Source organism: Arachis stenosperma, chromosome 4 (genome assembly GCF_014773155.1).
Source record: "Arachis stenosperma cultivar V10309 chromosome 4, arast.V10309.gnm1.PFL2, whole genome shotgun sequence".
In the NCBI taxonomy this organism is placed as follows: Eukaryota; Viridiplantae; Streptophyta; class Magnoliopsida; order Fabales; family Fabaceae; genus Arachis; species Arachis stenosperma.
This window is the reverse complement of record NC_080380.1, coordinates 4702128-4716050: the sequence shown is the minus strand read 5'-3', so window position 1 is coordinate 4716050 and position 13923 is coordinate 4702128. Positions and strand designations below refer to the sequence as shown.

General features: G+C 30.1%; 1 protein-coding gene across 1 annotated transcript; it reads right to left on the bottom strand.

Moving 5' to 3' along the window:
• Positions 1-10397: 10397 nt before the first annotated feature.
• LOC130974439 (uncharacterized) lies at positions 10398-10849 on the bottom strand. Its single transcript, XM_057899327.1, has 2 exons — positions 10697-10849; positions 10398-10592 (listed from the first exon to the last, which is right to left on the bottom strand). The coding sequence occupies exons 1-2, from the start codon at positions 10847-10849 to the stop codon at positions 10398-10400; spliced, it is 348 nt and encodes a 115-aa protein (XP_057755310.1).
• Between the last annotated feature and the right edge of the window lie 3074 nt (positions 10850-13923).

Sequence of the window (13923 nt, the reverse complement as noted above, 5' to 3'; positions counted from 1 at the left end):
AAAAAATTTAAATATCTTATTTTTGTTAGGTTGTAGATATTTATTTTTGTTATGTTTTAAATGTTTTTTTTATTAAAAATTTTTAAAATGATTTTATGAAGATTTTAGATGTTTGTTATTATATTTAATTTTATATGTTTTTTTAAGTTTTGAATTTTTTTATGATAATTTAAATTCACATTTAAAAAAATTAAAAAAATTGCTAATTAATTACACTTTTTATTGATTATCTAACAAAATTGATTTAAAAAATATATTATCATTTAAGAATTTATTAATTTTGATGTGCTAAGACTATATAAAACGTTTTACATAATTGTGCAATTATAATCATTCTCATAGATAACTATTCATACAGTCAATATAAAAAATAATTATTTTTACTAATATGACATTATGTAATTAAATACACATATAAAATAATTTTATACTAATAACATATTAAAATTAAATTCATCATTTAATTAAATGTTATTCCATTAACTTATAGTCAAACATGATTAATTTTCATATTTATTACATGGAAAAGTCTACCATAAAACAGGATTTAGTTTTTGATATGTATTAATCATTAGTCAACTATACAATGTTATAATTTATTGGTCAGCGACAACGGATTAATATTTGATTTATCGAATTAGAAAATACTGTGAATAACAAAAAAAAAAAAACTATACAATGTTATATTAAGAAACTATAATTAGGCTATTCACTTTTTGAATATTACTAGTATTTTTATTTGTAATAATATTACATAAATATGAATCTTTTAAAATTATATTGTCTTATCTTGACATTATAAATTATAACACAAAAGATTTATATAATTAAACTACTTTTACAAAAAAGTCGTAATGGATAAAAATTCCCGTCGACTAAGAAGAATAGAGTTTTCGTAGATAAAAAAATTAAATAATAATATTTTTAATTATAAATTTTATGTGAAAGAGTTTAGTTTTTTACTAATAATTAATTTTAACATTATTAATTATCTTAAACTTGAAAAAAATTTAATGTATATACTTTTACATTTGATTAGATGTTAAAGTTTTTGCATAAATAAAAATAATTAATTTTCATATTTGTTATTTAAAAATAATACTCTCTCTCTCTCTCTCTATATATATATATATAATTAGATATTAGTATAAAAAATGTATATTAATAGTTATAAAATTAACTCAAAATTAGTTTTTATTGAAATAATTGAATCTTGATTCTAATTATTAATCACAATATTAGTATTCTCTCCAAATTATATGTAATAAATATTTAAAAGAAGAGAAGTGAAAATGTAGATTAGACAGATAAGCGGTAAAAATTTAAAATTAAAAAAAAAAACTAAAAAACTATGCATATCATAAGATATATTTTTATGTGAATAATATTACGTGATTATTTTTTAATTATATTTAATTATAAATTTAATGTATTTTTGTAATTTTATGAATTTATTTAAATTATATTATTTTATTAATTTTACTTTTTTTGTAGAATAGAAAAATAGAAAGAGAATGAGAATGAAAGAGAAAAAAGAAAGATAAATAAGAAGAATGAGAGAGAGTTTCTTAAGTTTGAAAAAAATATTTTATTTTAGTTGTAATGAAAGAATATCTTGCGTGGCATATTTTTTGTTTGTTAAATTAGTAATATAAAATATAAAATATAAATTATAAGTTATATATAGAATAGGAAGGGTAGAGAGAAATAGTGAAGAGGAGAGATGTAGATAAGAGAATGGAGAAAAGGAGTTTATTAATTTTGGATGAAAATATTTTATTTCAATTTTAACGAGAGAGTGTTATGTGACATATTTTAGTTATTAAATTAATAATATAATAATATAGTTATATTTAAATTTTAATTTTAATTTTAATATTTTAATTTAATTTTAATTATATTTAGAAAATGTTGTATTACACATTTTGATTGTCAAATTTATAATTAGTCATTAATATATATAAGAGAAGATGAGAGAATTTTTTAATTTAAAAAAAATTGATTTCAATTATAATAATGAGAGAATGACATGTGACACATTTTAATTATAAAATTAGTTATATATAATAGATTTGTGCTCGTAAAGCAATTTTTTATATTCACCCTTTTCTCCAGAAGATTTATCAGATTTCAATTGTACTATAATTATATTTGAGATTGAAAAAATTATACTAAGTAAATCCTTTATTCTTTTTTATGGAGTTATTTTTCGCAATGTAAATGACTTAATAAATCTTTTTTATGCTGAACTAGATTAAATGATATCGATTTTGTTTTGACACTAAATATTGATATTACGATATTAATTAACTTTAATGATCATCTATATTTTTTTTGTGAAGGATAAGATGTTTTTGTGGTTCATTTCATCAAATATTTAGTGTCAAAATTAAAAATAATATTATTTTATCTAATCTAGCATAAAAAGGTATGTGTCAGTCACTCAGGAGTGATAAGTAACTCATCCACAGAAAAGAGATGAAGATCAATGTAGTATAAAATTTTCAATCTCAATGAACTTCTATGGTACAATTGAAATTTTGGAGATTTTTTTAGTGTAAATAACTAATTTTAAAGACTGCCTTAAAATTTAAGATGAAAATGTAAAAAATGTTAAAAGTAATATTCTAAATCAGTATTTAAGAAAATGTTTAGTTAAATACTTTAGTCCACAATAAATTTTAATTAATCACTAAATTAGTTTCTTAATTTTTATTTTATTAGACAAACTAATCTCTACTATAGCTTATTTGTCTAAAAAAACGATTGATCTTAGAATTTTAAAAATGTTTAAGAACTAATATGCTTTTATATATTAAATAAATGATATGATCTGAATTTTCTATTTTTTTAATCAAAATTTGAGGTAAAAATTAATGTCTAACAAAATAAAAAATAGAGACTAATTTAATAATTAAAATTTGTGCAGGATTAAGTTGTTTATCAACTAAAAATTCTTTAAAAATTAATTAAAATTAAATTGAATTGGAATCTCAACAAGAAAAATTTAAGATACTTATATTTTTTTTTATCAATATTAGTCAATATTTTAGATTATATTATTAGCATTTAGAATTTAAAGTATAATATTTAGAATTTAATTTAAATGTTTAAAATTGACCAAGTATTAACCACAAATAATAAATTTTGTTATTCATGTAGTATATATTACTTTTTTTATAATTCAATTGTTCACTTTCAATATTTTATCATATAGATTAATCTAAAAAAATATAAAATTTAGAATTGATTTAGTATATCATTATAAGACTTTTTATATATGTATATTATAATTTTAAAATTAAAATACATAAAAACATGAGTATTATTAAATAACATGCCTATTAATGTACCAATTTTATGAAATTTGGTAAGTTATCATTATAATATATCATAATTTAATAGTTAGATTGATGAAATTTATCACCCACAAATAATTATTATTCAAGGTGTAAATCAATCAAGCATACATCACATTTTGATAAACCTTTAAATTTTTGGAAAAATACTTGTGTTTTTTAAAAGTAGACACACCAACCTCATTTTATATTTGGTAAATTATATATTTGTATTTGTAATTTTTAAAAGTACTATAATACTCATCAAACTAAGCCAGTATCCATCTAGTGAGATATATTCAAAATTTAACTATTGATCTATATAAATGTAACACAATTAAATCAAAAGTACTTACTAATTAAAATAAGGTGATAATTCAAGTGAAGTCGGTTTCACGTAAAGTTGATATCTGAGAGTCGTTAGATGAAAATTTAATTAAATCAGTTAAATCATCTAACAGCTCTCAGATATCAACTTCACTTGAAATCGACTGCACCCAAATTTTCAAGTTAAAACAAACATAATGCTTAGGTTCTTCGATAACTAAGAACCCTTAAGTAGGTGACAATAGACACATCGTATCAAAGCTTATTTGAAAAATAAAATGATGGCCAATGTAAGTTTTTGTTGGACGGCAAAGCGGCTTTTATTTTGCCACATATATCCAACAATTGGTAAGTGTGTATTGATTAAATGCGTGAACAAAGAAGGTAGTAATCAAAAGAAAAAAATATGCCACCAACCTCAAAAAATTGGCTCACACACAAAGCTGTATGCAAATTGGTGCTACAGGACAAACTTAGCTTTTGCCTATAAAAGGAGTCTTTCAAGCCATGTTTGAGGCATCAAAAACAGAAGCAATCAATAATAATAAAAGCTTCTTGTGGTTTTCTTTGACTGATATCTTGTGGTGAGTATCAGAGTATATAGATACAAAATCAGAGTATTGTTAGGAATAACATGAGTGCAATTGGTTCTGATAATAATAGGATAAAATAAGATAGTGAGAATAAGATAAAAAAAAGATAAAAATAAAAAATTGATGTTTTTATATTTTGTTTGATAATAAATTAAAATAACTTATAAAAATTTAATTTATTTTTATTTTTTTATTCAAAAAATTTAGAAAAAAATATAATAATAAAAATATAATTATAAAAAATTAATAAGAATAATAATAAAAAAAAAAAATAAAAAAAATAAGTTGTATCTTATTAAGTGTTTTTAGACACAAAGATAAAAATATTTTATCTGTCAAATATAATTTTATGTTTCTATATTTTTATCTCAGTATCCTGTCCTTATAAATAAATATAACCTAAATTTTAAGTAAATTTTTTAGTATTCATTATTTATTACAAATTATAATAGAATAATATCACACTGTAATCATGCTATAGTATAATTATAATTAAATATAGTGAATATTTTTAAAGTTTGGTACTTAATTTTTTCTGACAATTTTAGAATTTTTCACACTAAATTAAGAGTGTTATATTTTATTTTTTATATAATACATATTTATTATTGGTTATTGTACGAATACTATTTATCGTATTCTATTTACCTATACATTCACGGTTTATTTGTACGTATGGTATAATTTTGTTTAATGTATTTACTGGAAATGCTCTATATTAATTTTGGTACACTTTCATTTATACAGAGTGTTTAATATGTTAGAAGTGTACCCGCTATATATAGTTATTCTAGGAGTTTTTACTATACACGGGAAATATAGACATACATGCATGGAGATGGAGATTCTGAAACAAATCTATCAGAAATCGTATATATTATTAGCGTAAGTTATTATTCTCAATGAATGGTAATTAATTTTGAAGTTGAAGCATAACTATATATGTATGCGGAAATCGGTTTACATATATATAATCAATGTCACTATATAGTACATACATACGTGAGAAATAAAATGATCATATATTATATATAAGATTGAATGCAAGATATACCAATAGATATCTTGATATATTAAATTTATCCATCACGAATTTCGGCAAACAAATATGATAATTATATATTTCATTATAGAATATAAATGAGTATAAAATTAGTGACAACTCCATCTGTAACAAAATTTTAATAGAAAAAATAATAAAATCTATAGTATAATACATTACTCGGATTCCAAAACCCAAATAAGAGTAATTAACTATACTAATTGGTGTATATATCAACCCTCTTAATAAGAGTAACTAAAATAAACAACACTCTCAAGTAATACATAAAAGGAATGAAGAATGTGTCAAAAATAAGTGCTTATGTAACAACTTCTTGCATTGGGAAGCCTCATATTTTTGTGTTGGATCTTGTAAACTCCAATGCTTATTGGCTGTTTATATATATATATATATATATATATATATATATATATATATAGCAACAAAAGCAAGAATAGGAGTGGTGCTTCATATCCTTCATGATGCTAAATTGTTCCACTGTCAAATAAATATCACACTATTTTAGGTGGATTTAAAAGAAAAATTATAATTGCATGCATCAAAAAGAAAATTTTTAGAACGTGATGACTTATAAATTCTCCTAAAGTGGTGATGACATTAGAAATGTTACTATTCTTATAATTCTTCGTAATGCTATATGTTTCTACAAACCACGCTTAGTAGGGGTATTTTAATTATTCTTTAGGGTAAAGTACTATTTTGATCTCTTACGTTTGGGGTAAATTCTGTTTTATTCCCCAATGTTTAAATTGTTCTATTTTAATCCAAAAAAGTTTTGATTTCCATCAATCAGGTCCTGCCGTTAAGTGGGTGTCAAATTATTGACGCCGTGTCCGACGTGGCAAGGGAGAGATGACAGTGGTTAATAGACGTGTAATCCTTTCCGCCTTTGGACAGAACGCATGCTTACCCTGACTATTCTTCTTCTTCTTGTGAAGCACGAAACGCAAACGAAAAGCCACAAACCCTATCGATTGTCGCTGAAGGCTTGCGATTTCCAGCCAGAGAAGTGACATTGTCCTTCAGTAACGTTAAAGGTCCACAGCAGCAGTTAGTTTGAAACCCTTACTTTTCGGAAGAAGATCGTATCAGGTATTTCGTTATCAAATCTTCTGAACCCATTTGGTTTTCATCTTAATGCATGTTGATATGTAATGATGTATGTTTATGTGTGATTGTTTTATTTTATAGTTTCATATTCGTTTCTTATTTTGTTTTAGAAGTTTTTATTTTGCCCTAGTGATTGTATTTATGCATTTCTGTTGTTGTTGATCAATGTGAGAATTTTATGAAGTGTATTGTGTTTGTGTAACAGATTGTTCGAAAAATAAGTTATTTTAGTATCAAGATACACCATGGGGGGAAGTTTGGGTTTGATGGTGAACCTTTACACTATGTGGGGGTGAGACTTCGATAGTGGACTATTGTGATGAAGATAGATGGAGTAGGTTCGAGGCTATGGAGATAGTGCTCGAATAGGGATATATGTGATAGAGAACATCGCTGCAATGAGGTATAAGTCTCTGAAAGATGAAACAGATATAGGGTTGAGGATGCTTCACACAGACAAGGATGTCATGGACATGGCTAATTGGAATGAGGGACAACATGGTGGAGCTTTTTGTTGTTCACAAAGATGCTGCTACTACTAGGAAAGGCTGCACTATTGAGGAAGTTGAAGATATAGATGGTGGTGAGCCTGCTGCACCCATTGCAGACACTATTGGGCCTGGTCCAATTGTGTTGCACAAGGCCCAATCATTTTCTCAGGCCAAGGTGGGTAAGAAGTCCAAGGTGGTGACAGAAGCCTAGAATGATGTGCTGGAGGATGATGATGAAGAGAGGTTAGAGAGGTCAGATTTTTCAGGTGATGATGAATCTGAGGATGATGACTACCAGCTAGGAAATGATTATGAGGAGGACAGTGATGAACAATGGAGTGAAAATAGCTCTGGAGATAGTGATCTGGAGGTTGCATTTGATGACAGCGATGATGATCGGAATGGTGATGAGGGTTTGTATGATGTTGAGGTCACAACTACAAAATATCTCCAAAAGCTGAAACAGAGTGTTCCAACTGAGTACAAGGAGAGCATAGTGGCAGTGTTAATAAGGGTAAGGAGCAAGTGGTGGCTGCTGGACTAAGGGATGAGGATGATGGGTATGAGAGTGACGAGTTGTGGGATGTCCCTGTAAGTGATGATGAAGGGGATCCCTTGTTGAGGAGGTACCCATTGTATAAGAATTTGAAGAATATGAAGGAGTATAAATAGGAGGTTGGGATAATGTATGTAGATACGAATGCTTTTAAGGAATGTGTAACGAGCTATGCTGTGCACAGTGACAGAGAAATATGGTTCTCAAAGTGTGATAGCCATAGGTGCAAAGCTGTTTGCAAAGAAGGTTGCAAGTGGTTTGCTTACTGCCATAAGATGAAGAGAGAGGATACATGACAACTGACCAGCTGTTACAAAAAACACACATGCTCTAAGACAACCAAGATTGGTATAATGAATTCTCAGTGGCTGAGTAAGACTTTTATGAAGAAGATCTGTAAAAAACCGAAAATCAAGTTGAGAACTTTGATAAAGAAGGCTCATAGCAAGTGGAATGTGGATCTCACAATGACCAAAGCTGCCAGAGTGAAGCAGCAAGCCCTGGATAAAATTAATGATACTTATGGAAAGCAATATAGGAGGATTCATGACTATGCTACGGAGTTATTGAGGTCAAATCCAGGTTCTACTGTTCAGATACAAGTGGAGAGACCTCCTGAATTTCGTTAGAGATACCAATTCCTAGTACGGACATGAGACCACGATTTCAGAGGATCTATATCTGCTTGGATGATTGTAAACGGAGTTTCATGGTGTGCAGACCCATGATTGGTCTTTATGGATGCTTCATCAAGACTCTATATGGGGGTCAACTTCTAACAGCCATTGGATGGGACCCCAATGATCAGATTTTGCCAATTGCCTATGCTGTTGTTGAAGCAGAGACAAAAGACTCGTGGAGATAGTTTTTGTTGAATCTGTGTGATGATTTGGGAGTTGATAAGATCAGATGGTGTTCATTCATGAGCGACCAACAAAAGGTAACTCTCAACCTAAACTTGTATAATTAATTCTGTCTTTAATTCATGTTGTGCTGTTATTGACTGGTGATGTTTTTAAATTCTGCTTCAAAGGGATTGATCCCTACCTTTGATGAGTTACTGCCTGGCATAGACCACAGGTTTTGTGTCTGGCACTTATATAGCAACTTCAGAAAAAGATTTCCAGGTATTCAACTAAAGATGATGATGTGAAAGGCTGCAAAGGCAACATATGTCCAGGAATGGGAGAGGAGGATGAAGGAGATTCAGCTGGTTAATCAAGGAGCTTATAATCATCTCATGGAGATCCCTGCCAAGTATTGGAGCAAGTCCAGGTTTAATTATTTTCCTAGAGTTGATACACTTGTAAACAATATGTGTGAGTGTTTTAACTCTGTTATTGTAGAGGCTAGAGAAAAACCCATTGTGTCTATGCTAGAAGATATTATGGTTTATCTAATTAATAGGTGGGCTGATAACAGACAAAGTATAGTTACATATGCCGGAAAAATTTTGCCAAAAATAAACAAGAAAATTGAAAGAGAATTTGATAAGGATGGGAAGTGGTTGGCCATATATGCTGGTAGGGACAAGTATGAAGTGTCTAGCAGTCAAGGTAATAGAGCTAAGTTTGTTGTGGACTTAAACTTACATGAGTGCTCATGTAGAAAGTTTCAACTAACAGGTTACCCTTATGAGCATGCCATGAGTTGCATTAGGAAAATGTGTTTGGATGTTAAAAACTATGTGAACAAGTGTTATAGGAAAGAGACCTACGTGGACTGCTATCAACATGTAATCTACCCAGTGAATGGACAAAATCTCTGGTCCTGGACTGAGAATGATGATGTGCTGCCACTAGTGTTTAGGAAACCAATAGGGCGCCCAAAACTGAGCAGGAACAAGACTGGTGATGAGCCACGCAACAATGGACCACTGGCTAAGTTATCCAGGACTGGACAACAACAAAAATGTTCATATTGTTTTGCACTTGGTCACAACAAAAGAACCTGCCCTAGAAAATGTAAGATGGAGGCCTCAGCAAAAAAGGCAAAGTTATTGTTGTCAATTTGAACACAATTCCTTATATGTGAATGTTGATACTGTCTAATTAACCCAATTTTCTGTTACTATTTATAGCATAATGCAACTCCACAAGCCAAGAAAGGTGCTGGCACAACTAGGACTCTAAAACCCAGCAAGATTTCAGCCAAGACAACAACACAACCAGCAACAAAACTTCAGCCAAAGAGAAAGAGCAATACACAAGTTGGAGGGAGCCAGGAATCACAAACATCCTCCAAGAGAGCTAGATACAGCAGCAGCGCCAGTCAACCCCAGCCATCGACAGCAACAGTTACTAGCCCATCAAGGAGGACCCTGAGGTTCATGGCAAAAACACCACCTAGGGCCTGGAAGGCATTGGGATGAAGAACATATTATATTTTAGTGTTTACCTTCTGTTTTGTAATGAAAGTGTCAATGACCAAGGACTAATGTCCCTGTGATACTTTAGACACCCTACTTTAAGACTACTATTTTCATGTTGATCTCTTTTGTGTTGTTATCTTTTCATAGTTATATTTAAGGCTTGTTTGGATATTGTTATGGTTAAGAGAAGCTACTTTAAGACTTCTCCATTATCTAATGATTTACATAAATTTTCAGTAGCATAGTTATGTGAATTGACAAATGAAGCCTTCTATTTATTAGTAGATCAAACTAAAATAAACTTGTACAAAATCAAATAATGTATGTCAAAATACAGGAACTTATAGTTTTTTATTTCACTCAAAAACTTGATAATGTTTACAGCAAATGCCTTTACACATACAGCTTACAAAAAATTTCAACTAACACATCACTGTTATCACCCTAACTGTATGTCAATTTTTTCAATCCCTAAACAATTGACATTCCCTCCAAACTAGGGACAACAACAGAAAAGCAAACAAACAAAACTGCTAACCCCCTAAACCTCAATTAAATCGATCATATAGCAGCAGCCCAGCCGTTGTCCATCCAAGAATTCCAACAGCAAGTGCCAATGCAAATTTTCTTTTAGCTTTCTGCAGTTCTTGTTTCAACGAGCTCGCTTTGTTCTTCAGTCTTTGAATTTGTGGATCTTGACCTTCAGGTTCTGCCCAAGCAAAATAATCGCATCCTTCTCCTATCTGTTCTCAACCAAACCAACACGAACACATCAAACACTTCAGATCCTCCAAACACTAACACCCAATGTTATTTTCAAACAAGAGACAAAAAAGAGGAGACTCACCTGATAGTTGATGCAGCACCAGAATCTTCTTCCTGGGTTCTCCGCTGTAGATGATGTCCGCAATACTGGTCTCTCTCCACAGAAGCACGTCCTCCTTCTCCCACGACTCTTGGTGCTGCTACGCGAACCTTGGGAAGACGAATGAGGAGCCATTCTCAGTAGATAAAGAACATCAATTTTGGGGATTAGGGTTTACTTATTGGACCGGATTTCATTTCTTTTTTTTCGTGCTTCCAATTCCAACTGTTAACTTCATCCCAAACTACCAAGTTTGCCACGTCGGACACGGCGTCAATAATTTGACACCCACTTAACGGCAGGACTTGATTGATGCAAATCAAACCTTTTTTGGATAAAAATAGAACAGTTTAAACGTTGGGACTAAAACAGAATTCACCTCAAACGTAGGGGACCAAAATAGTATTTTACTCTATTCTTTAATTTCACGTTACATGGACACCCTTTATAATAATAAATATTATTTTAAAATGAGTATTTTTTTAACAATTATGCGTAAAATTTTTTTGTTTTGTTAACTAAAACATAATTTAAATACATAATTAATTTATAACAATTATATTGTTATATAAATGTCAAAAAGAAGGTTTGATGTACGAATAATATTGTTCTTAATTTTTTCTAATTCTCTCTCTGATTTTTCAATTTCTTTTTACATACCTTCCAACTATTTTCTCTATTCATAAACAAATTAAACCTTATTAGAGGAAGGCAAATGAAAGGAGGAGACGACATAGTTAAAGAACTTGAAGGCGGTGGTCCTAGTTCGGTTTCAAAATGACAAAAGCCATGGTGACCGCTGGAGCAACAAAATGATTAACAAAAAAAGTGCTACGAAAAAAAAATTGAAAAAGTTGCAAAGGGTGCAGCTAACTGCAAGGAGAATTAATGAAAGAGGAAAATAAAAACATTACTGTAAGAGACTAGTGATATATAGGATGACAATGGATAGGATATAATAGAGTAGAGTAGAGTTTAAATTTAACTTTAATTTTATTTGTGAGTTAATTTTTCATTAAAATTCAATCTAATTTCACCTACGGATTTATAACATGTAAATCCTAACTCTATCCACTCACAATCCAAGAATATCCGACTCTATGTGTGGATTGTTAAAGAATGCAATATTTAATAATCTAGTAAGATCTTGCATTGGATTATTGTAATTTTGTATTTATATATCTTTAAATAAATTTGACTTTTATATAAATAAAAGTATTAAATTTTTAATTGAAAGTTTTTGTTTAGTGATTAAAGATTTTTTTATATAAATAAAATATTTTTAGTTCGACATTCACCCTCTAATATATTTTTCATATAATATATGAGAAAATTTAAGGAACAACACTCGTACTAAATAATATAAACATCAGATTGAAAATTTAATTTTAAAATTAAAAAAAAATACTACTCCGACTAACTCTAATTTCACCTCAGAAAACTTTCTTCTTTTTTTCCCTAGCAACACCATTTTCTCTTTCAATCTCTCACTAGCTGCACCATTTACCCTTGCATGCAGCCGCTATTATGTAACACCACACCGCACCGCTGCTCTGTGTCGCTGATCACCGTCGCCCAGCATCCTTCGTCGTGCCATCACAGCTTCTTCCCCCACGCGTCGTAGCAATCATCAACCACGCAAGTAAAGCTGCCTTTCGTCCACTTCTCCTTGGCATCGCGTCGTGCATTCCAGATGAAGATGTTGGTCCCCTTCTTTCATGCGTTCGGTCATGTCTATGCTCTCCGAAAGCAATGCCACAGCCGACCACCATCCAATAGCACTGCATCGTCCTCTTGCGCTACAGCCACCGCCGCAAATCGCTGCCATCACGATTTCCTCCTCTGTCACAGCAACCACCGACGATGCAGCAACTTCCGCTTAGACGTGTACCCCGTCCGATCACACTGCATCTCCTCCCCCTACGGACCTGATTTTTTTCTTCTCATCTTAGGGGTTTTTTTTAATTTGTGTTTTCTATTATCAATTTTTTTTGAGTTAATTGGATGTTTTTAATCATTATTAGCCTGAGAATTAAACTCTTGTAGGGTTGGATGTTTCTTTTTGAGCTAATTAGATATTTCTTAATTTTTGCATTAATTAAATGTTTCTCTACGAATAAGTTTTTTTTGTTTTAGTGGATATTTTTTTGTAGTCATGAATTAGCCATCATTAGTATTTTTAAGGATCCCGCTAGGGAGACAATGGACTATTTGTACAATCCGAGTATTAGGGATAATAAACATCTTCCCGAAAAATTAAACTGATTTTGGGGTTCACCAATGATCGAACTCTTGACTTTTCAGATCTAGTACTCTAATACTATGTCATGATACCACTCATCCCAAAAGTTTCAACCGATGGAAAAAAGTAACACTAATGATTATATCTCTAATACTCTATAAACTTTCATTGTACACATTGTATAAATATTCCATTGGCTCTTCATACTTTCCCTATTTTTAATAATGGGAGATTTCATTCAACGGTGTGAAATTACTCACTTTTCTTTTGATAGTTAAGTGTTGGCCAAATTTTAATGAAATTACTGATACTCTAGACTTTCTCTTTTTTTATTATACATATGAATGTGCGTTGGTGACGATGCAACAAAAAAGCTAAGGAGGGGAAGGTGGAAGATGAGAAGTTAAAATTGTGGTGGATTCGTCGTTGGTCAATGAATTGCTATATGAACAAGGTGGAATTTGAATTCCAAACTTCTTGACACTGACAAGTGAACTGAACACTCGATTAATCCAAGTTAATGATATATAGGGTGCAGTTTAGTCGAAGAATAAATCTCAACTTGCACTTTATTCAACTCACATATCAACCCGTTTTATGCTTAATCCTATCGGTAACAGGTTGAATTGGATATTCGTTGATGCCATAAAAGTATAATTAAGCAAAGAGAGTGAGGGAAAGAAAAAATGGAATTGTACGCTTTTAAGAGAAGAGAGACAAATAGTTAGAACAAAATAAAAGCTTTTATTTATTCTGAGAACAACTACTAATAACTTGTCCATAAAACATAGCAACGACATGGTCAATAATGTCTTACTCCAATATCAAAATACTAAAACAATAACCATCATATGCAACATATGATTCGAAATTCAAACAACATAAAATGCAATACAAGACGAAATAAAAAATAACTGAAGCAATGCAAATTCATGTGAGCAGACATGAATGAACTAATAACATCATA